General features: G+C 43.6%; 1 protein-coding gene across 12 annotated transcripts in view; it reads right to left on the bottom strand.

Annotated features, from left to right (window-relative positions):
* Nucleotides 1-24,477, bottom strand: part of HECTD1 (HECT domain E3 ubiquitin protein ligase 1) — a 105,585-nt gene that overhangs the window by 41,585 nt on the left and 39,523 nt on the right. For 4 of the 12 annotated variants that reach the window (XM_075843670.1, XM_075843676.1, XM_075843674.1 and 1 more), the window contains exons 3-21: nucleotides 18,858-19,092; nucleotides 18,103-18,330; nucleotides 17,722-18,003; nucleotides 17,359-17,629; nucleotides 15,393-15,469; nucleotides 15,220-15,318; nucleotides 14,634-14,748; nucleotides 12,896-13,070; nucleotides 12,076-12,214; nucleotides 11,775-11,945; nucleotides 11,239-11,461; nucleotides 10,879-11,142; nucleotides 7,610-7,686; nucleotides 7,374-7,508; nucleotides 6,370-6,516; nucleotides 4,000-4,094; nucleotides 3,174-3,279; nucleotides 2,557-2,691; nucleotides 123-262 (exon numbers count right to left, since the gene is read on the bottom strand). In XM_075843670.1, the coding sequence (XP_075699785.1) occupies nucleotides 123-262; nucleotides 2,557-2,691; nucleotides 3,174-3,279; nucleotides 4,000-4,094; nucleotides 6,370-6,516; nucleotides 7,374-7,508; nucleotides 7,610-7,686; nucleotides 10,879-11,142; nucleotides 11,239-11,461; nucleotides 11,775-11,945; nucleotides 12,076-12,214; nucleotides 12,896-13,070; nucleotides 14,634-14,748; nucleotides 15,220-15,318; nucleotides 15,393-15,469; nucleotides 17,359-17,629; nucleotides 17,722-18,003; nucleotides 18,103-18,330; nucleotides 18,858-19,092 (3,114 nt within the window). Of the gene's footprint in view, nucleotides 1-122; nucleotides 263-2,556; nucleotides 2,692-3,173; nucleotides 3,280-3,999; nucleotides 4,095-6,369; nucleotides 6,517-7,373; nucleotides 7,509-7,609; nucleotides 7,687-10,545; nucleotides 10,615-10,878; nucleotides 11,143-11,238; nucleotides 11,462-11,765; nucleotides 11,946-12,075; nucleotides 12,215-12,895; nucleotides 13,071-14,633; nucleotides 14,749-15,219; nucleotides 15,319-15,392; nucleotides 15,470-17,358; nucleotides 17,630-17,721; nucleotides 18,004-18,102; nucleotides 18,331-18,857; nucleotides 19,093-24,477 lie in introns of all 12 variants that reach the window. The other 8 variants (XM_075843666.1, XM_075843672.1, XM_075843671.1 and 5 more) reach the window with 5 other exon arrangements.

The raw sequence follows: 24,477 nt of genomic DNA, 5'->3' as shown, positions 1-24,477 counted from the left end.
TAGAAACATTCCTGCACATGTATTCTATTTGTACAAAAGCGTAATAAACACAAACTTACCTGAGGACTGAATGGCTTATGTGAACGCTACCAAATAATACAAAACATGCACTCAGGACTTACTTTGCATTTGTTCCAATCCAATACATAATTCCATTATCATCAAAGTCATGCTGGTGTCGGAATATACAACTTTGCCCTTCACGCAGCTTGCGCACAAATACAAAGGATGAGCGATCAAAGTCATACCATTGTTTAGCCACCTGCAAAGGTCACAAAATAACCCATTAGGAGTGTATTTAACACTGGATTGCTGGGATTATACACAGCAATTCATAGCCTTAGGGTATGTTCACACAGCCTATTTCCAGACGTTTTTTGGGCCGTAAACGCCCCGAAAAATGGCTGAAAATACCGGGGCTGAACGCCTTCAACATCTGCCCATTGATTCCAATGTGAAAAACGGTGTTGCGTTGGGGCGTTTCTTTACACCGCCGTTTAAAAAAACGGCCTGTAAAAAAACGCCTCGTAAAAAGAAGTGCATGAGCTTTTTTTGGAGCCTTTTTATTGGGTCAATAGAAAAACCGCTCCAAATACCGCCGTAAAAAACGCATCAAAAAAACGCTTGATGCTTAAAAAAAAGGCTCAAAATAAGAGGCGGTTTTCCCTTGAAAATAACACCATATTTTACAGCCGTTTTTTATTTAGCAAGTGAACATAGCCTTAGAGAGGAAGAGTAAAAGATCGAGAAACTAATGACTCCTGTACAGATATTTGAAAGCGTGGGAAACACTTTAAGGCTATGTTCACACGGGGTATTTTGCCGAGTTTTTTGACGCGGAAACCGCGTCACAAAACTCGGCAGAAACGGCCCGAGAACGCCTCCCATTGATTTCAATGGGAGGCGTCGGCGTCTTTTTCCCGCGAGCAGTAAAACTGCCTCGCGGGAAAAAGAAGCGACATGCCCTATCTTCGGGCGCTTCCGCCTCTGACCTCCCATTGACTTCAATGGGAGGCAGGAGAAAGCGTACTTCTCGCTGTTTTATGCCCGCGGCGCTCAATGGCAGCAGGCGAAAAACGGCGCGAAAATCGGCGTGCAGGGAGAGGAATATCTGCCTCAAAGTTCCAAACTGAATTTTGAGGCAGATATTCCTCCCCCAAAATACTCCGTGTGAACATAGCCTTAAGGGAATAAAAAAAAAAATGGAAATGGAGTCTTATGATTGGACAAATAATCCATTTTGACACCATGCAAAATGTAAAGAATTTGCAGTATGAGTCTCCCTGATCTCCGTTGTTCTGCTGCCCACTAACTAGAATGTAAGTAAATTACATTTACATTTTTAGTTACATATTTACATGCAATGTACACCAATTTTATAGTGCAATTCCTACAACTGAATCATTAGGTTGCTCCAAAGTCAATGGACTATATAAGAGAGTATAATGAACATCCAGTGGAAACATTCATTGCACATCTGACTTTCACTTGGCAAGTATGTCATAGATACACGAGACAAGATCACACTGGTGAAGTCTGATCTTGTACTGCCGCTGAAAAGTAAAAAAGCCTCTTAGGCTTCGTTCACATCTGCGCCAGGGTCCCGTTCCGACTGAGTTTTCCGTCAGAACGGAGCACTGACTGACACAAATGGAAACCAAAGGTTTTTCGTTTCCATCACCATTGATTTCAATGGTGACAGATCCTGTGCCAATGGTTTCCGTTTGACTTCATTGTGCAAGGGTTCCGTCGTTTTGACGGAATCAATAGCGTAGTCGACTACGCTATTCATTCCGTCAAAACGACGGAACCCTTGCACAACAGAGACAAACAGAAACCATTGGCACCGGATCAGTCACCATTGAAATCAATGGTGATTGAAACGGAAACCTATGGTTTCCATTTGTGTCAGTCGGGGGTCCGTTCCGACGGAAAGCTCAGTCGGAACGGAGCTTTGACGCAGATGCGAACGAAGCCTTAAGCGTGCATTAACACTTTTGGCAAAGATCTGAGATTTCTGTTGCAGAAAGTCTGATAACATTTTAAGCAAACCATCATTGATGGGAACAGTCCTTTAATTTGAAAGTTGTGTCGGCTTTCCAGAAACCCTATTAGCTTCTTTTTAGAAATCAGTGTCCGTCCAAGATCACAGATTTAATTTCACCATGTATTTAAGACATCAGATTATTTTGACTACATTTCCAAAGGAACTTACAAGATGACTAACTACATAGCCACCAAATCAATTTTCAATACTACTCCTAATAGAGGAGTGAAGAATGAGAGAATCCCTAACAATCTGGAGGCTCACTCCACAACATGCTCTGAGCTACGAGACTTGTTAAACTGCAGATAGTCACGGCTTCGCTAATGCTGCAACAGCCTAGGATAACAATTCAGCAGGATGTAACATACTACCTCCTACAAACTTAGAACCCATTATCTTAACCCTTTATGAACATCTTGTAGATACAGTCATTTAAGTAACATCTAATGACAGTTGCCGTTTAAAGCATTTTAAGTTTGCCAAGTATCATTCATCAATTGTTAACCAACCATTTTAAGCAAGTACTGCTCTAGGGACTCCACAGTCGCCAGTGGCTCCATCTTTAGCATGCGACCCGTGCGGTCAATAAGAGATGTTTCTCCAGGGGCACGCTCCAGTCTAAACCGAAGCCTGCGAGTTAAAATCTGAGCATCGAAACAAATAGATAAAAAAAAAAAAAACATTTAATTAGTCATTAGATGGGAAATGTGTACCTTAATAAATAAAACTATTTAAAAAACCAAACAAAAAAAAACAACCTATGTTTCATTGACAAACATATATTTGCTTCACAATTTTCCTATATTACATTCCACATTTTGTGCTACACACAAAAAAAAAAAAAGGGGGTTCCTCCTACAGCGTATGGCTTTCCTGCCAGCAATGTTTTGCTAAACCTTATAGCAAAAAAAGAAATAAAAAAATTGTATTCCCTCCAAAGACTTGTTTCAGTGCAGCATTAAATGTTGAGGACGTCGAGTACTTTATTAACAGCTGCAAAACAGAAAACCATAGAAGAGGTATCTGAAAAAAAGCATGCACTTTCCAAAATCCCACCTAAAAAGTTGAACTTGTTTTTTTTAGGGTCAGTCCCCTTCTAATTCATATTACTGTTACTGTCATTTACCTGCAGGTTATAATTCGATCCCGGTGTATCATACAGATGTAGTGGTAACCGTTCTATAGATTCAAGCACTGCAATCAATTTTCTGACCAGTGCAATTGCTGGTTGGCTAAAGAAACAAAGAATATCATGAGCAAATTGAAAACCAATACAATTCATTAAATACAGTTATTGAGTTATCGGACCACAGCTGTTTAAAAAAAAAAAAAGAAGAAGACGGTAGATTTTTAATTTAAGAAAAATACCAAAACTGACAGCTGTGAAAAGACGCTCATAAACGCTGCCCAGTAGACGCCCGGAGAGTATCGCTCATGGGTCCTATTAAATCAGAATTGGACCCATGCCCAATACTTTATGGGTCTCCTACAGCTGTTGGAGCAACTGTACTGCCCAGCGTGCCCGAGGATCTCTCCACATCGGATTTCAGGTCAGGCTGGGGATCACGAGGGAAGGTATACTTTATTATGAAAGCTTAATTACTGCAGAATTGAAAAGTTATGCAACTTTTTAATATACTTTGTGTTTCAATTTCTCACCCTTTTCAAGTCATTTGTTTGCAGTCAGTAAATGAGAACATTTTTGTTTACATTCACAAGATGCAAACCAGTACATATCCAGTCCTGCTCTCAGATGAGATGTGGATACAGCTGTATACGGTTTAGGCAATGCTCTGTGAGCTACAAGGTTTGGATTCCAGACTGATACATTGTAGCAAACTACCAGAGAGATTTGTGCAGCGGATATAATTAGCGGAGAGAATTACCTAGACTGTATACAACTGAACCGGAAAACACTTTCAAGGTTTGAATACTTGAAATAATACACGTACCTTTCATCGTCCTCATTTTCACTAAATGCCGTTTTAAAGACATTCAATCTTTCCACCAACTGTCCACAGTCCTGCTTCAGATCAAAATCTTCACTCTACAAGACAAAGTTGTTTAAATCAATAACATGACCGAAAATTCAGCAGTTTATCACCCTGTACCAAATTAAATAAACATGCACGCTCTGCAGAATGTCTGTCCGACAGCCATCTTGGTAATATGGACCTATTTCTGCATACATATATGTGATCAACATTTCCCCGGATATTTAAGAAGGTAGGTATATTCCAGACTTGTACTCCTTAGCATATTTCTGCTAAGGTAGGGAGCTTAATAGTGAGATACGCTGCGAGTGGACAGATCGGTTTCATCCATGGACTATTCAGTGTATTTGTGGTCATGTGTTTTGCTTCCCCCCACAGAGGAAGGTTGGGAGCTTTCTACGTCAGGTTCACAGGTTAGCTGTAACACTATACCATGAGCACACATCTCCAACGGATGTTCCACCAGTTTTCAGGGTAATTTGACAAGGAGTAGAGAATGGAAACAGGTGGTTGTTTTGTTTTTTTCCCGAGACACTCTTATAATGAATAAAACAGTGACTAAATGACTATGGCACACAAAATGACTCAAGCTAGAAAAAGTCAGGCTGTTCTAGTAAAGATGTGTTTCTATCGTACTCCATGTGCTAAAAGGGTCATTAAAAGATCAGCTTTGTTAACAGACATAAAACGGAGTAGTAAAAATCTTGTTTTGGCCGGTTCATAAAGGAGGGGGCATAGGGAGATTCTCTGTCCATTTCAGTTACACATCTGGGTGTATCCTACTAGTAATGTATGCATGCTTTCTTATCTCTTAAGGTGTAACACTACTACTACGATTGGTGATCGATGCCCGACCGATGTCGAATGAGAAGTGTTGTGTCAAATGATGCTCTAAAATGTACTCCCATTCTGCTATACAATAAAAGAAGGGGTCTGAGAGAACGTCCTTAGTGATTCTATAATACAGCACTGTGTCTGTTTGCTCTCCGACAGCTGTCCTCCATTACAGTTAGGAACAAAGGGTGAACTGATTTGATAGAATTTGTCTATCACCTAACATTTGGATTACTCGAACACGGTCAAAACATCAGTGTGAAACTGTATCAACCCCTTTTGACGGCAGGCGGTGCATGTCCTTAGTCTACAGCGACGTCTTTTGGCGTCGATCTAGAAGAGGCTGAGTGCTCCTGTAAGTGCTCATCCTCTAAGCAGGAGCTGTAACTTACAGCTCCTGATCTTAGAGTAGCCTGCTGAATACAGCTGGGGTCAGAAAACATATGGACCCCAGCTCTTTAACCCTTTCACAGCCGCGGTCTGTGACCACGGCAAGATCAAAGGAAACTCTCCGCTTTGATGTAGTCATTGGAAACCCAGTGACGTGATCAAACACCGGGGAATCCCTCTGCAGTCAGCACTGGGGACCTAGAAAGGACCCCAGTGCTGTCTGTTCAGTTTGCCTGCTGTTAGGGTACACTATGTGCTGCCCTAACAGCAGCCTGTGTCATAGTGACACAGTATGATGTATTAGCATACAGGAGTATGCTAATACATTACAAGTAAAAAATAAAGTTATAAATAAAGTTATCCTTTAATGCGATTAATAAATAAAAAAAAGTCATTATTTTGCGTAAAATATATTTTATTGCCCCTACACTAAATAAAAACAAAAACCAACACATAGTAGGTATCTAAATGACCGTAATAACATGAAGAAAAACGATGCAGAGAACCGCTTTTTCTTATATTCACGGCGTAAAAATATTTTTTTTCGACCGCCAAACTATGAAAAAAAATAATACAATTTCTCCCGCATAAAAAAAGACCTCATACGGCCACGTCAACGAAAAAATAAAAAAAGTTATGGCTGCTGAAATGCAGAGTTAAAAACTGAAAAATGTAGCTGGTCATTAAGACCTTTTTAGGCCCGGTCATTAAAGGGTTAAAGTATGCTGAGATCAAAGTGGAAATAAACTTTTATTAAACTTTTGAAACCCCCACCGATCGCTAAAACTAAGTGGCAGAGGCGCTTGGGTAAGCGATGTGCCGCTTCGTTCCCCAGAAAGCCGAGCAAGTAGTGTACAGACTCATAGGCTTTCTATTGTGCCCTCCCCGTACACCGCTAGTTCGGCTTTCCAACTAAAGTCAATTAGAAACAGAGCGGCACATCACTTACCCGAGCGCTTCTGCTGCTTGACTGTGCTTGGACCCCCGCTGATCAAAACTTCTGACATGTCACTATGACGTGTCAAAAGTTTTATCAAAGTTTAGTTACAGTTTAATCATTTTAAAATCAACTATAAATATTTAAATAAATTCTGAAATACATACATTGTTAAGCACCGTGAGCAGAGCCTGCACCAAACCACTACTGCACATTTCATAAGGAGAGATGGTATTTTCATCCTTCAGCAGCACAATTAAGTTTTCCAGGGCTGTCTTCATTAGATCTCTCCAAGTATTCTCCCCTTCAATACACTGAAACAGACATAGGAAAACAAAAAATCATCATCTGATCACTACAGTATGTTCACATTATACAGAATTTTCCCACAGCACCACCCGAAGGCTATGTTCCCACACACTGGATACGCTGCAGATTTTCTTCAACAGAAAATCTGCAGCAGAATCTCTAGAAAAACGCTGGTAAATCGGTCACAGAAATCCGTACCAAATAGTGCGTTTTTCCTGCTCAAGTTGCTGCGGAAAAAGCGGATTTAGTGTTAAACATTGGTTATAGCAAAGTATATGTGCACCTGTGGAGTTCTAGTGGTTTTTGCTGCGTAAACGCTGTAAAAACCGCAACAACAAATCTATTGCAGAATTTATGCTCCCCATTGAAGTCTATATGCCAAAGAGGCAGCACAAATTGACAGGCTGCGGAATTGAAAAACGCACCGCAGAACACTTTCTGCACGACCTTTGTGCGTGTTTTTTTTCCGCATTAATTTTTCTCATTCACTTTACTGCTACTGTAAACGCTGCGGTGTTTCTGCACAGAATTCCGTAGCGTTTACGCTACATGGGAACCCAGCCTAAGGAGGAGAAGAAAAAAAAACCTGCATATAATAGCATGCAAGTTTTACTGCAGATTTTGCCTGGGATTTCACATCTCACAATACAATGGGTTAAATCTGCAGTATGACCTCAAATCTGCATGGAATGGGTCTGCAGCGTGAATAGCGTTTGTGTTGTGGATTTTTGCTGTGGAATCTGCACCATAAATCCACAAATCATCCCCACATGTGGACGTAGTCTAAAAGTTCTGCATAGCAGACAAACTACTAGTCACAGGTTTTCTAAAGCTTGGAGACCAGTCACCGGTTTGTACAGACCTGTTTGTTTGTGTGAAGCTCCCATGAAGACTCCAACTGTGTGGCAATATTCCGCAGGGTGACCACCACACCACGTGGCATGCTTTCCACTGCTTTGAAGTGATCATCATACAAGTCCCTCGCCATTGTCCGTACCTGTTCGGATAGCCAGCAGTAGTAAATATATATATATATATATATATATATAGAGTGCTGTACTCAGATAGACATACACAAACAAATAATGGTTTACATACCTTCTGCTTTGTTTTCTCCAACTTGGACTTGAGCTTTCTACCCCTCTTTCCTGTCCAGCCTGTAACAAACTCTGAACCTGAAACACAATGGTTTTGATAAAGTCAGATGCACATGGACACTTTGCTCTTTTTTTTTTTACTTTAACAGACATATAAAGAGTAGCGTTTAGAGTTTGGTTATTTTATCATAGGTTTTTTACACTCACTCCAGCGTTTGTTTTTTTTATTGTGGCCCACGTTTGTAAAGTACACCAGGTAAAAGGTAGGGCAGGTTATCCTCTTACCGGGTGTTTTGTTGCAGAATTATCCCGGCTGCAATTCTATCATGTGACCGGCCGATACCTACAGCGTCAGCTGTGTGGACTGGAAGTCTCTTTCACTATGTATTCAATAGAGAGCTCCTACGAATGCATAATGAAAGAGACTTCCGGCGCCACAATGAGACCATTAAAAACTGATCATCTGTATGTTTTTTTTTATGGCTGTTTTGCATCCAAATTTTCATCCATTTCCAATCTGACACGTTCTTAGCGGCGATTCACAGGTATTGCAGCCTTTTCTCCCATTGAAGGCAATGTTAGAAGGCTGCAATACTGTGAATCACCGCTACATCTGTGTCGACGATTCACAGTGAGCAAGAAGAAATGAAGGGGAAGCAGCGCTCCTTCCAAACAGCTGATCAGGGGGGTCCTGGGAGGTGGACCTTGAGCCATCAGCTACTGATGGCCTATCCTTAGGATAAGCCATACATTTTTAGGGACTGGAAAACCCCATTAATGCCCCTACATGATAACACTTAAAAATCCTCACATATGTCATTCTACCATTATGTCCTATGATACATGTAAATAAATACACACAAAATTCACTCCATGTATAAAATGATTGTTGAACAGAATACCTTAAAGGGGTTTTCCCATGAGGGACAATTATGACATATCCACAGGCATTGTCATAAATGTCAGATGCGGGTCCCACCTGTGGGACCTGCACCTATCTTTAGAACAGGGCCGCCTAAACCCCCTTCTAGCTTTTTGTGCTCACGCTGCCTCCCGGCCACTTACAAATTACATGGTCGAGAATTACGGAAACAGCGTAACTAGCTGACCTACACTGTTTCCGTAACTCCCACAGAACTGAATAGTAGTTAAACAAACAGGGTAGCTTGCATGCTACGCTGCTTCCGTAACTGCCATTCACTACTATGGAAGTTACGGAAACAGTGTAGCTCAGCTAGTTACGCAGTTTCCGTAACTCCCGACCATGTAATCAGTAAGTGTCAGGGAGTCAGCGTGAGCACAAAAAGCTAGAACGGGGTTTAGGGAGCCCCATTCTAGAGCTAGGTGCGGGTCCCAAAGGCGAGACCCGTATCTATCTGACATTTATGACATATCCTGTGGATATGTCATCAATGTCCCTTAATGGAAAAACCCCTTTAATGCTTGCGGCTTCTTTTAAAGAGTAACTAAAAACTTTCAAAAAAACTTTTGACATGTAATAGTGACATGGCAGAAGTTTTGATTAGTGGGGGTCCGAGCACCACCGATCACTAAAACGAAGAGGAGCTCGGGTGAGCAATGCGCAGCTTCTTTCCTCAGAAAGCCAAGCGAACGGTGTACAGACTCAGATCTTCTATTGAGCCCGTACACCACTCGCTCGGCTTTCCGGCTAAGGACTAGTGCACACTTAAGTCTTTTTCTTCAGGGTGCTAGTCGTTTTTCTGACAGCTAGCACCCTGACCCATTCATTTCAATGGGGCCATGCACACTTCAGTTTTTTTTGACGGTCCCGTTGCTCCGTTCCGACAAAAGTAGAGCATGTCCTACTTTGGTCCGAGATTCCGTGACCGTGAGGCCCATGCAAGTCAATGGGTCAGTCAAAAAAACCTGAAGGCACACGGAAGTCATCCGTGTGCCGTCCGTGTGTGACGGAGAAGTTGCCTAGCAATGGCCGGGTGGGCAGAAGTACATTACAGATATATTACACTAATCGGCAGCCACTTCTCTATCCATCATTGATAGAGAGAAGAGGCTGCTGATAACAAATAAAATAAAAAGCAGTTCATACGTACCCCGGTCAATGTCTTGGTGACGAGTCCCTCTTCTTCCTCCAGTCCGACCTTCCTGTATGACGCAGCAGTCCATGTGGCCGCTGCAGCCTGTGATTGGCTGCAGAGGCGGTCACGTGGGATGAAGCGTCATCCCTGGAGGCCGGCCTTCTGACGTCATCCAGTCCGGCGTGACCGCCACTACAGCCTGTGATTAGCTGCAGCGGTGATATGGGATGAAACGTCATCCCAGGAGGCCGGACAGGAGGAAAATGCAGGGAGTTCTGGGTAAGTATGAAATGATTTACTTTATTAAAATTTTATTTTGCGAGCGCCGAGCATGCTCATTCTTCAGCGCTAGTCACTGTCCAGGCTGCTGAAAGAGTTACCGCTGATCAGTGCAGCCCATTAACTCTTTCAGCACCCTGTACTGTGACTAGCGCTGAACAACCCTGCTCTTTCAGCACCCTGGACAGTACCATGTTCAGCGCTCGGAAACACAGAGTGCACACGGAACTCACACGGCCGCTAAAACAGGTACACGGATCCGTCAAAAACGGCCGTAAAAATGGTGATGGAAGTGAGCACGGGGCCTAAAGCCGATCAGAAACAGAGCGGCACATCACTTCCCCGAGCACTTCTGCTGCTTCGTCTCAGGTGAGAGCTGTGCCGCTTAGTTTCTGATAGACTTTCCTCGGAAAGCGGAGAAAGTGATGTATGGGCTAGACTTTTTATTGAGCCCATACACTGCTCCAAGAAAAGACGTTCAGAAACTAAGTGGCACGGTCATTTAAACACGATTAGTTTTAACGACCGGTGGGGTTCTCATCGCTCGGACCCCTCCCGATCAAAAATTCAATGTCAAAAGTTTTTTTGAAAGTTTAGTTACCTTTAATGCATTGAATGCCACCTGTTTTTCTTTTACTTTTTCTTTCTATGGTCTCTGACTGCTGAAATTCTTTTAAATTAAAGTTTAATAAAATGTATTGAATATTAAAAAAATAACAATGCATCTACTTTACATTTTGTATTTATCATAAAAAGACCAAAATCGAAAAAACTAGTTCTAGTTATTAAATTACTGTAATTTTAGTTTTCTTTATAGATATTCAGAAAAATATATATTTTAGACTAGCCTGAACAATGGAAATGTAATGATAGATAACATAACACTATTAAAAGCTGCATGAACTTACAGCTCAGAAAACCATTTTGCACTTACCCAATGAGGTCTCTGCAGTGAAAGAGTGCTTGGTTCCCCTATTTGACTCAAACACAAAGCCTGGTAGGTCTTCTTTCAGTATGGTTGCCTGTTGACCATCAGAGTTGTGGATAGCAATCTCTCCATCTTTCAAGCAAGTGAGGGACCAGTTACCCACAGTCAGCTTACCTGGTCCAGGAACAGATAAAAGAGGCTGGCTGGAAGTGGAGGGCTTCACCTGGCCACGAGCTCTCTGTAGTTTCTCCAAAAACTCACTTCTGCTTTCTATGCATAGAGAAGGGGGGCAAACAAACAGTGATGTTACAAGGTATTCTATCAGCTAAAACCACACAACAAATACAGGGGAAATTTTGCACTTACCTGAGCTGTCTGAGCCTCCTTCTGGACTACCACTTGAATACATAGTCGCAAGTTTTCCATCTAATATAAAGCGAAACCAGCCATTGCTGCCATTGGATAATTCTAATGCTGCAGCATCACTCCAGATGTACAAACAATCCCGTCCTCTAATTACAGACCAGTCCCTCCAGTGATATGGCCTGCCCTGCTGCAATTCTTTGGCATCTTCCTGTGGTTCATCCTCCTAGAAATGATAGTGGCACAATCAAGCTTGCAAATAATTATTTACATGGGGGGGGACGGGGACGGGGGGGGACTTGAAAAAAAAACAACAAAAGAGGTCGTCATCAGTTTAGGAGAACCAATTCCATGAGACAGCCCTCCCACCTTGACTATCTGCACATAGGTTATCATCAGGAGTTATAGGAGAGAATACTGATTGAGAACCCGCCTTCATGTACCCCGATATTACAAAAGAAAAAAGGTTGTTTAAAGAAGAATTCTTTAATAGAAAACTAAAAGTAATTATTCAGATTCCTAGTAGTTACCTTACTCACCTTTTCTGGTTTGGGATCTTCCTCATTCTCATCATCAGAGGTAGGTCCAGCTAAAGTTGACACTTTACTTATAACACCAAGTCTTGCTAGCTGGTCTAGAAAGAGATCGTCACCTTTATCTACTAAGTCTCGGATGATCTGCAGTGCTAGAAGGTGACCATCGTCATCATCCTGATCACAGGGAAATGCAAATGACAAACGTTTGGTCATATGCAAGCACTTTTTTACAGCCCTAATAAAATCACTGAATCCCACAAAAAAAAAAAAAAAAAAGTACTACAATATTCGTAATAGAACTCACCTCCTGATCTAAAACAGTAGCAGTAATCTCAACGAGAATGGTGGGTAGATTGTGCCCAGCATCTGAATCACAAACTTCTTTCAGCAGTGCTTCGGAGCAGAAATGGATCATCTTTCGGATAAGAGCAAGGCTAGCTTTCCTATTAGAAGAAAAATATCCTAAATATTCACTTATGGACAAAAGTTATCCTCTAATTAAAAAAAAAAATAGAACAGATGAGTCACAATCGTTGAGATGTTTAGCAAATGGATAGGAATACCATCATGAAGAGGTGTATGGGAAAAAAACAAAACCTAGTGCGTACATAATTATGATGACAGAACAATATTAGCCATTCATTTTTATTGACGTGGCTATAGGAGTCTTTTCTAGGTCCCCAGGGCTGACTGCATAGGGCTCCCCTAGTCTTTAATCGTGTCACCGGGTTATTGGTGATGCCATCTAAGAGGGGAGTCCCATTTGATCATGCTGCAGTCAGGGGTCAGAATGTTTTCCAACCCAAGCTGTATTAGCAGGCTGCTCTAAATTACAGCTCCTGCGAAAGAGGATGAGCACTCATCAGCCTTTTCTACAGCAACGGCAAAAGATATCGGTATAGACTGGGGAGCCACACCGCCTGCCGTAAAAAGACAGTGGGCGGTCGGGAAGGTGTTAAACTTCTCTATCCTGAATTTGACGTACGTAAAAGATTAGCTCCCAAATCAACATATAAAGAATATTTGATCAATGCATAACACGTGATGACTGTCATTTAAAAAAAATTAAATATGTATATATATATTTATTTTTATTTACACACATATACATATACACGCCGTACCTGATTGATGGGAGCATAGTCTGCTGAAAAGTTTGAGCAAAAACAGGTAGCAGCCTCTTCAAGTAAATTGGAGCCATTTCTGGGTCCCCCTTTGGCTCATTACAATCTTCTTCATCACGATTAGAGTCTTTTTTCTTCTTTTCATCTCCTTTATTAACAGGACACATCCAGTCCCCTGAAACACATAAAGGCTTGTGAGATGTCTGTTTAATTAAAAATGGCGATGTGGCAGGTGCTCATTTGTGGAAAGAACATTTTATTAGAAAAGTGATGGTTATTAATATATCTTTACTTTATATAAATGTGTTCAGATGTGGCAGAATTTTTTTATACCCCTGATAAAAGGGGTTTTCTTAGAATCCTAAATGATCCCCTATTCACAGTATAGCACTGTACTCGCCTATTTCCGGCATTCCTATGTACTTTGAGTAGAGCAGAAACGTGCACACTCGACAGCCGCTCCATTCGAGCTTATTCTCACTGCGGAAGGGGGGGTGCAGTGAGGAGGAACTGAGGGTTCAGAACCCCCATCCTCAAGATCTGTGGGGGTCCCAGCAGTGGGGCACCCAGCCATCAGAAAATGATCACCTATCCTGTTTTGGTGCCAGCAGATGGCACCAAATTTCTCTTTATTTGCTACTGTGCTGATCCATCTCAGTTTTCCTTAAAGGGGTGGTCCACTTTCAGCAAATTAATGTCATTTTTTAATTAAAAGCTATACAAGCTTCCAATATACTTTCTGTATTAAAGGGATTTTCCCATCAGAGGCATTTAGGACATATCCACAGGATATGTTATAAATGTCAGATAGATGCGGGTCCCACCTCTAGGACCCGAACCTATCTCTAGAACGGGGCCCCCTAAACCCCGTTCTAGCTTTGTGTGATCACGCTGCCGGCCACGTATGGATTATATGGTCGGGAGTTACGGAAACAGCGTAACTTGTTGAGCCACGCTGTTTCCGTAACTCCCACAGAATTGAATAGTAGTTACGGAAACAGCGGAGCTACATGCTGCGTTGCTTCCGTAACTGCCATTCACTACTACGTAACTTAGCGACTTACGCGGTTTCTGTAACTCCCGACCATGTGATCAGGAGTCAGCGTGAGCACAAAAAGCTAGAACGGGGTTTAGGGGACTCTGTTCTAGAGATAGGTGCAGGTCCCAGAGGTGGGACCCGCATCTATCTGACATTTATGACATATCCTTAATTCTTTAATTTACTTGCAGTGGATAAAACTCTGTCCATGGTCATGTGATGGACACACAAGTGCTGGAATTGTAAGTAGAGACAGCTCGGATACACATACTGGAACTGTAATGAGCCGTGCACCTGTGTGTCCATCACATGACCATAGACAAAATTGTATCCACTGGTAGTAAACAATGCATGACAACAAGCAGAGATCTTAAAAACTGACGAATTAATACAGAAAGTATATTCGAAGATTGTACAACTATTTATAATACAAACAATAGCATTATTTTAGGATAGTGGACAACACCTTTAAGTCTCAAATCGGAGGTAAAATCCGCCTTGGTTACATACAGATGTTGCCACCATTTTGCAGCAGAGTCACATTTTGCACTACAATATGCCTTCACACTGCTATGTGTGAATTGGGTTTTAAAAACACCATTTACAAGAATTGTACGCTTTATCACAGATTTTCTTTGTATAGCGCTGCAGAATATGTTGGCTGTATACAAGCACCGGGAAGAAAAATAAATGGCAAACCTGGAGATTGTAAGATGGCAACCACCTCGCTATGCCCACGCTCCCGTGCTTTGTCCAGTGGAGTCTTTCCATCCTCATCACGCAGGTCTGGATTGGCTCCATGGCGTAACAGGGTCTAGAAGGCAATTTAGAAACTCATGAAAATGTAATATATGTTAATAAACTGGCAGAGCATATTTACTGGCGTATAAAGCAACACATGAGCCAGTTGCCTCATTAAGAATTTATGAAATATTATGTACATGAAAATCAGAGAGAGGTTTGTAATCAATATAGTTCTGTGTACCTATTAAGGAATGTAATTATATAGAAAAAAAACTGCTTAAGACATTTGACAAATACATAACATTTCGATTCTACTTTATCTGCTTGCCATTGATCTCTCCAGATAATATTGCAGCAATCGCAATGCGAGATCACACTGTCAAGAGAGAGGTCACGTGTATTATGTAGCTTTGATGTGCCCATTGAAAACTTTGACCACCCTGGAAGGCTTTCCTAAAGCTGTGTCATCCGATGGCCCAATTCCCTGTGATGGGTACAGTCCAGAGATGAATCCACAAGTTTCACTTTCACATCTTCCTACCTTTGCCACCTGAGGTCGCCCGAAGCAAGCAGCATAATGTAAAGAAGAGGACCTCTGACCTCTGTTGACATCAGCCCCTCGTTCACATAAGAATTCCACCTGAAAGAAACCCCACATTGTCATAAACAGTTAAACACCTCTCAGTTTTGTAATTATTCAAAGTATAAACTTACCATTTCCTGAGTGCCAAAAGCAGATGCCCAATTCAAAAGGGTCTGTCCAACATCATCCATGAAATTCACTTCAAACGCTGAAGGAAGGCGAAACAAAAAAATCACCTTATTTGTCTCAAACGGGCAAATCGCTTTCAATACTATAGATCTATACAACAAGCCTCCATCGATAGCTTACCTACCTACACAAATACAACTATATTTTTGAAGAGTATCTGTCGCTAAACAGGGCCTTTAATGTTAAGTGTAGCTAAACGTTTGACAAACTTCTGACATGTCACAGTGACATGTTAGAAGTTTGGATTGGTGGGGGTCCGAGCACTGAGACCCCCACCAATCTCTAGAACGAAGCAGCTGAAGGGCTCATGCGAGCGCTCAGCCGCTTCGTGTCTGTTCGGCTTTTTCCGGAAAGCTGATATACTGGAGTACAGTCTCATAGACGTTCTATTAAGTCCATACACCGATACTTTTATTTCGGGAAACAGCTGAATAGACACGAGGCGGCTGAGTGCTCACGCGAACGCTTCAGCTGCTTCGTTCTAGCGATTGGTGGGAGTCTCAATGCTTGGACCCCCATCAATCCAAACTTCTGTCATGTCACTATGACATGTCAGAAGTTTGTCAAACATTCAGCTACACTTTAAGGGAATGTATAAAATGCTTCAACAGAGAGATTTTTAGAGTGTGTATGAGAAATATGCTTTTTTACTTAACTATTTTTTTCTGGTAATATAGTCATACCCTAAAATAGACCTTTTATTTGTGATAGTCATTGTCTACCGTGAATTTTAATATATTACATGTCTATTTTAGATAGATTGGATCAAGGATAGCATTACGACAATGATTGGCGGAGGGGGGGGGGGGACTTTTTTTTGGGTGGGTATTTTGTGTATTTATTATAAAAAAAAAGTTTTACTTTATTTTATTTTTATCTTTTTACTATTATGGTCTGTCCCCCGAAGGGGGACTTTATTTTTTTTCTTCTTTTACACCATGTTTTTCCACTGTAACTGGGGCTGCACACCAGCCCCAGTTACAGGGGAAATCAGCCCTCTTATAGTGACTATTGTCACTAATAGGGCTGTACTGGGTCTAATAAGACCCAGCAGCTGCCAGCCACTTCCGGCACCCGGCGATCATGTGACCAGTCACATGATCACCGAGACTGCGCGCTGCCTCTATTCATTTACACAGCGCTCATTGAGCGCTGTGCAGAAGAGATCAAAGAGAGAAGCAGCGAAAGCTGCCTCTGTCTTCTCCTCAGGGTCCCCGGAAGTCACTGACTGCCAGAGACCCGACATTCAGCAGCAAGCTAAAGCCCGAGCCATAAATACTCTATGGTGCAGGGTTTAAGGACCCCGACCGCAAGACGTATATACACAGCCAGCCGTCGAGGACCGGTTAAAGATTGTGGTTGTCAAATATTACTTTGTTATTTTCTGGTAGACCATAGTGGGTACCAGTAGATCTTGATGTTAGATCTCCAGGCAGTTCTGTTGCTGGCTTCAACATAGCAGTTAGAAAGCTGCATCCTCGTAAGTTCATGTTATAATGCACCAGTCACCACCCTTTCCTAGTGAAAGGCTCATTAGTGAATCATATATAGAGACGTATGTCTTAACCAGTGCGATTAGCTGCTGTGGGTCTCACACACTTCCGGACAGCTAACATACACTTTAGCATAGAGAAAGGCAGTGGGGAGGAGCACCATTGTCATGTATGACGGTATGGCTGTGGAGATTGTGCAATAAGTAATTTACTGTGGTTGCGATTACCATTATGGGGGCACATAGGCATATCAAAAAAGGGCATACAATCTCAGCACCATGTGTGCCAGTACCAGTCCCCTGGTAGATCATCTAACTCATGCTCTACAAAAAGTAGACCCCATACTGCAAAAAAGATTGCACACTTCTGCTATAATAAGAGCGCATTTTAAATCATCAGCACCACAAATACTTACCTCCTGTGTCAATGGCATCTATAAGTGCATCTGTATCCTTACTACGAATGCAATCAATAAGCTGACGATGGGAGCGTTCCCCAGAGCTGTCTAGTCGCCTCAAACCTGGGATGCGGCCAGTGGACCCAGCACTAGATTTAGGCAAAGCCTTGCGGCCTTCAAACAGCAGCACCAGCAGCAAGTCTACAAGTCGCATGGTGTCAAGTACGCATCTTTCATCACCTTGTAAAGCACTCTCCATTGAATCTAATAACTCAGCCCGGAGCAAGTCCTATTAAGAAAAACAAATGTATTCAAAATTAACCTAAAACTTGTATATTAAAAAAAATGTAAACAACAAAATGTCTAGTCCTTAAAACATACATGAGTAACTACCGGTGATCCACGACAGAGTGTTGACAGTAGGCTGACTATTGTGGAGACCTGGTTGCTGATCTTAGAGTCTCCTGAAGTTGAAGGGCCACCGGTAGTACCACGTCCAGGTTTGCAAGCTGAGGAAGGACCTGAAACAGTACCCCCGGCTGCTGCCATACGAGACAACAGTTCTTCAGTGAGTCCATGCTGTGCCAATGGTGCTGGATCAACACCTCGGCGTGTAAACCGATCAGCCAGAGAAGCAAAACAACGCAGTGCACCATCCGACACCTAGAGGGTTTTATATAAAGGAGAGATATATAAATGGAGATCACTTTTGCAATAAAATTTTCTTTCCACAAATCAGCTCCTGCCAAACAAAAAACTCACTTGATGATCCTCATGCTTCAGAAGGCTAGAGAGAGACTCAACACAGGTCTCTAAAGATGCATCCTGTGGCTCCATTTTACCACACAGCCGGGATACCACTGCCATAGCAGAATGCAGGGTATCCTTGTGAACTAAATGGCCACTGTCCCGTATAAAAGTTAGGACACAATTCAAGCCACCTGCTTCAAATACTGCTCCTGATTCACGTGTACAAATCAGTTCCAACACCTGGAGAGGACAACAGAAATTAGAAAGTTCAGCAAGGAGAACTGCAGCTAGCTCTACTTTATAATCTATAATGCTTCTTCCTGATGAGGTATGGTGACAGACATGTGGGAACTAGTAGTGTGGACCAGGTAAATATCCCAATTCGCTTACTAGATTGACCCACCAATATACTCAGCAGTACAGTGGCTCAGCGGATTGCACTATTGCATGGAATGCCGTCGGTCCTGGATTCTAATCCAACCATGGGCCACATCTGCATAAAGTTTGTTTGTTTTCCACATGTTTGCAAGGGTTTCCTCTGGGTACCCTGGTTTTCTCCAACACTCCAAAAACATATTGATAGGTTAATAGGTATTCTATTGAATTGGCCCCAGTGTGTGTCTGAGATAGGGAAATCAGATTGAAAGCCCCATTGGGTGCCGAAATTGATATGTATAGTAACAATCTCTGTAAAGCTCTGCAAAATATATTGGCACTATATAAATAACAGCAAATAGTTACTTTGTATGTAATTAATTATTTCTCACCTTCACACACTGCTCAGCTAAATCCCGACTCGTACGATTATTCAGCTCTACCACCACGAGTCGATTGCAGAGTGCTTTTATGGCTCCTTCAACACCTACAATGCGCCTGGTACATTCAGCAGATACATCAAGGTAATATGTTATAGCACGGGCGGTGACCTCAAGTACATTGTCTGGGGCACTCTCATCCAGAAAGATCTTGCATAAAGCTGGTAGAAAAGTACGAGGAGGACACCTAAACAATACATAAGAATAATTAGCAGTGAATCTGGTGAGGGGACATTGCAGGAGATTTATGAAATCTGGTGCAGAGGTAAAACAGGATTTATTTGAGTACTCGCTGTAAAAACCTTTTCTCGTCCAGTTCATTGGGGGGACACAGACTGTTATATTCTTATGCCACTTGGAGGCTTGACACTAAGAAATAAAAAAAAGTGGCCCCTCCTACAGGATATACCCTGCCCACAGACACGGAGCTAATCAGTCTTAGCTTCGGGTCCGTAGAAGGCAGACACTCCAAATTTATTTTATTTTACATTTTCAGCAAGAAAGATGGGACACAGTTTAGACAGCTTCCCTATAGTTCCCTCCTTGGCGGGCGCACGGTGTCATATTGAAAATGGCCCCTCCTACAGGCCTACAAATACTGAGTCTGTCCACAAGCAGTAAGAAAAGCAGATACAATGTAAGAAAAGATATGTTAAACAGTAGAGGAGAATCTCTCAAACTGACAACGAAGCCTGAAAAACACAATTGGCGGGAGCTGCCCCCCCCCCCCCAATGAACTGGACAAGGAACACACACCATGGGACGTCCTAGGAACAGGACAAAGGACATTGTCACCTATTTCACAGATGCCTGAAAGACCTTGCGGATCCAGGATGGAGTCTGTAGAGGCAAAATGTGCACCTGATAGAACTTGTCAAAAGTGTGCAAAGATGACCACGTGCTGCCTTGCACAACTGAAAGGTAGGGGTCTGATGGAGCATAGACCAGGAAGCTTTAACCGCTCTGGTAGAGTGGGCTGTAACCTTAAAAAAGTGGGAGCCTTGCCCCAAACCCAAAAAAGCTGGCAAACCATTAATTGAATCCAGGATGCCAAACCCTTCCCTGGGACCCTCTGGGAGGATGAACAAGCAATTCGACCTCCGAAAGGAAACAGAAAGGTAAGTCTGCAATGCGCTGCCGACATCCAGGTTGTGGAGGGAACACTCCCTCGGATGTCTGGGAGATGGACAAAAGGTCGGCAGAAAAATGTCCTCATTCATGCGAAAAGCCAAAACAACATCAGGCAGAAAAGAAGGCACCGAGCGGAGCACCGCCTTGTCCTAATGAAGAGTCAGAAAAGGTGAAAGACAAAGACCCTCCAAATTGAGGTCCCCGCTTTCCAGAACAGAAGGCGAAGAGAGATGTCTCACAAGGGTTCAAAAGCAGTAGACTGTAAGAGCTCCAAAACCAAATTGAGATCCCAAAAAGGAATCGCAGGGTGATAAAGGGGAACCGCATGATCAACGCCCTGCAAAAAAAGGTCTTGACATCAGCCTTAGATACCAACTGGCAACCGAACAAGATGTAAAGTGCAGATACCTGCCCCTTCAGGTAGCTGAAAGCCAAACCTTAATCCATGCCACTCTGCAGAACGGAAAGAATTCTGGAAAGAGAAAAAGACGCAAGGGAGGAAGATTGCGATCCTCACACCATCGAAGGTAGGCCTTCCAGGTACAATGGTAAAATGGGCTGATGAAGGTTTCATAGCCTTAAGCATGGTAAGACGGATACTCTCTGAGAGACCTCAAGCCCTCAGAACGACAGCATCGACAGCCACGCCGTTAAACATAGCGACCTCAATTCTGGTGGAGGAGAGGTTTCCCGAGAGAGAAGGTTGGGAAGGAGAAGTAAGGGCTAGCAGGGACACGAGGTCCATGTACCAACAGCAGCACGGCCAATCAGGGGCTATCAGGATGCCTGGAAACACCTCTGCCATGAGGCGTCAGAGAAGCTAAGACAGGAGAGGCAGAGGAGGAAAAACGTACAGGAGACTGAAGTCGAACCATGGAGCCAAGAGAGCATCCATGGCGCAGGCCTCCAGATCTTAGGCTCGGGAGATGAAGCAGAGGACCTGACAATTGCATCCGGAAGCAATCCGGTCTATGCTCGGAAAATTTGATCGAAGATCTCCTAGTGAAGAGACCATTCCCTGGGATCCACCTTTTCACGACCGAGGAAGTCTGCGACTCAGTTGTCGGCCCCGGGAATGTGTACTGCCGTTAAGAGATAAAACATGAGCTTCCATCCAGGCCAGAATTTTCGCGGCCTCGGCCATCACAGTCATGCTGTGAGTGCTGCCCTGGTGATTAAGATAAGCCACATCTGTGGCAATGTCCGTTTGACCCCACACCGTATGTCAGTAAAGCGATGATGTCCAGTGCAGCAGGCAAAGAAATAAGGCTCTAAATTCCAGGAGGTTGATGGGAAAGGAGGTTTCCTGTGGAGACCACAGCTACTGAGCCATTGGGTTCTGAAATGTGCCCCCCAGCTTCTGAGACTGGCATCTGTGGAGAGGATAAGCCAGTTTAGTAAGGGAATGAAGGAATGACCCCAGGGAATGGCCGGGGTGGAGTTTCACCACAGAAGAGTCACGGACTGCGAGGGGAAGGATGAACTTTAGATTCAGGGAAAGAATTGCCCGCTTAAGAGGGCGTGTGGGGAACTGCGCAAAGGGAATTGTCTCGATTGAGGCCATCATGGTGCAGAGAACCCTCATGCAGAGGTGAAGTGAAGTCAGAGCGGATATCTGCAATCAACGAATCCTGTCTCGAAGGATCGAGTGACGAAGGCGACACCCAGGAAAATAATCTTCTGGGATGGAGACAGGCAAGACTTGGAGGTTGATAATACAACCGAACAGACTTAGGGTGTCCAGATTGATCTGGAGTGCCGTCTCTCTATCCTCCCTGGAGGGGGACTTGATCAGAATGTTGTCCAGGTATGGGGTGACCGACAACCCCCTGGTCTGAAAGAGCGCCATCACGACGGAGAGAACCTTCGTAAAGACTCAGAGAGTAGTGTCCAGACTGAAGGGAAGAGCCACAAATTGGTTTGGACAGCACATAAAGCAAAGGAAGCGCTGGTGAGTCTGGCACACAGAGATGTGCAGATACGCGTCCTTTATGTCCCCTGAGGGAAAAAAACTCCCCCCTTTGCCATGGAATCGATGACAGACAGGAGGGATTCTACCCGAAAATGACAGACCTTGACACGAGCACTTAAGATCCAAAATGGGCCGAACCGAGCCATCCTTTTTCGGTACGACAAAAAGGTTGGAGTAGAACCCCTGAAACCTTTGTGTCTGAGTTACCCAAATGATGACCACTTGCAGAGTCAATTGCTCAAAAAAAGGTGGCCGTCCTGGAAGGGTAATATGGAGCAACGGACTGAAATAAAACGCTCTTGTGGGAGGTTGTTAAATAAGATCTTGTATCCAGAGGATAATACCTCTTGGACCCAAGCGTCAGAAATGTGCAAGAGCCAGACGTCCTTAAGGTGCAGAAGCCTTCCGGGTGCACCTTCAGGCGGAAGTGGCCTTGCCAGCTACGGTCTTTGCAGGTGGAGGTTGGGGTCGCAAGGAGAAATGCGATTTAAAAGCAGGTTTGGCCTTCTGATCCTGGCAAGACTGTGGTCTAGACGACGTGGCGTTGGAGAACCCACGAAAGGATTGAAATCGAGGACCCATCCCTTTGACCCTGTTTTGGGGAAGATGAGTGCTCTTGCCACCCGTATCCACTGAGATAATTTAGTCGAATCTAGAGCCCAAAAAAGGGAGCGCAGTCTGGGACACGTTGGAAGCCGTATTAGCAGACCAAGCTTTTAGCCAGGTAGTCCTGCGGATAGCAACGGAAGAGGCCAAGGCCTGATATAAGAGGAATAGGCCCATTCTAGATCCAAACCCACCATACATACCAGGGGTGAGCAATATTGGGGGTAGCAGGGGTGCAGAAGCCACAGGCGCTTGGCCAAGAGGTCGGCATGCATTACATGGGGAAATAGACTGACCACATGGAAATTAAGTATTGCACTTGGAACATGCATAATAAATTGTAATGGTTGTCTGGCGTGAGGGTTCTCCCTTCGGGTCAGTCATTGCAGTAGAGGAGGTTATTAAACCATACGTTGTACAAGTGGGAGTAAAGAAACCAATGGAACTGCTCAGGACTGCAGCGCAATAGAAACCCCTCTTTAGGCTGGGTTCACATGACCTATTTTCAGACGTAAACGAGGCGTATTATGCCTCGTTTTACGTCTGAAAATAGGGCTACAATACGTCGGCAAACATCTGCCCATTCATTTGAATGGGTTTGCCGACGTACTGTGCAGACGACCTGTCATTTACACGTCGTCGTTTGACAGCTGTCAAATGACGACGCGTAAAAATAAAGCCTCGTCAAAAGAAGTGCAGGACACTTCTTTCAGACGTAATTTGAGCTGTTCTTCATTGAACTCAATGAAGCACAGCTCAAAATTTACGGCTGTCGGAGAAGCCTCGCAAAATGCGAGGAGGAGCATTTACGTCTGAAACGAGGCAGCTGTTTTCTCCTGAAAACAGTCTGTCTTTTCAGACGTAAATGCCTGCTATCGTGTGCACATACCCTTAGGGAGTAATAGCTGCCTTCACCTAGTTCTGCTAGGATAAGCACACACTCATAAAGGGAGTAAGCTCAGTGACTAAGGCTACTGTAGGTGGAAGTAGAAAAAGTCCAAAGGCCGGTCCTATCCGGTTTTAGAATGTCTGATGGCCCTCCTGAGGCAAAGATGCAGCAGCACTGATCAGGAGGTCCTGTGTCCTCCCCGTCCTCCCCGTCCTCCCCCCCAGCAGCAACCGTCCAAATGGAGGAGAAAGAAACACATAGGCTCCGCTCCCAGAGAGCTAGGATTGTCCGCCTGCGGTCATGTGAGGAGACTGGCCATTCAGGGGTGGAGGCCGAGTCCCCCATTAGGGGTTAGTGAAAGAAGTGCGTTGGAGCGTGATTGGAAGTGGAGGAAGGACCCGCTCCTCTGCTTGTACCATGTAGCAGGAAACGTCACCGGCCATAGTGAAAAAAATTTCGCCACCAGAAGTAGACCAGTAGAAAAATGGCGCCCACAGAGCAAAAAATGCCATAGAACCCCAGAAAATCTATGCTACCGATGGACAGGTCCAGCACACCTTAACTATATACAAAGAGTGGCCTGGGGGGTGGGGGTGTACTGGTTAATACTCACTATGACCTTAACGCTTTCCTCCATCTCCCAGATGAGCAACCAGCAGAAGCACCCCTTAAGTGTTTCATCCTTTACTAAAGGGACACTTCTGCATTTTCAGTAAGACACAGTGAGCCCGCCAAGGAGGGGACAACAGGGAAACTATGTCAAACATGTGTCCCATCTTTATTGCTGAAAATGTAAAAAATTAAAAACAAAAAATTTGGTAGAAGTGTCTGCCTCCTATGGACATTGATCTGAGACTGAATAGCTCAGTGTCTGTGGGCAGGGTATATCCTGGAGGAGGAGGAGACCACTTCTTAATTTCTAAGAGTTAAGCCTCCGAGTGGCAACAGATATACCACGGTTTGTGTCCCCCCTT

Source organism: Rhinoderma darwinii, chromosome 12 (assembly GCF_050947455.1).
Source record: "Rhinoderma darwinii isolate aRhiDar2 chromosome 12, aRhiDar2.hap1, whole genome shotgun sequence".
NCBI classification, from domain to species: Eukaryota; Metazoa; Chordata; class Amphibia; order Anura; family Rhinodermatidae; genus Rhinoderma; species Rhinoderma darwinii.
The sequence above is the reverse complement of the archived record's forward strand: the minus strand, read 5'-3'. Positions and strand labels throughout refer to the sequence as shown.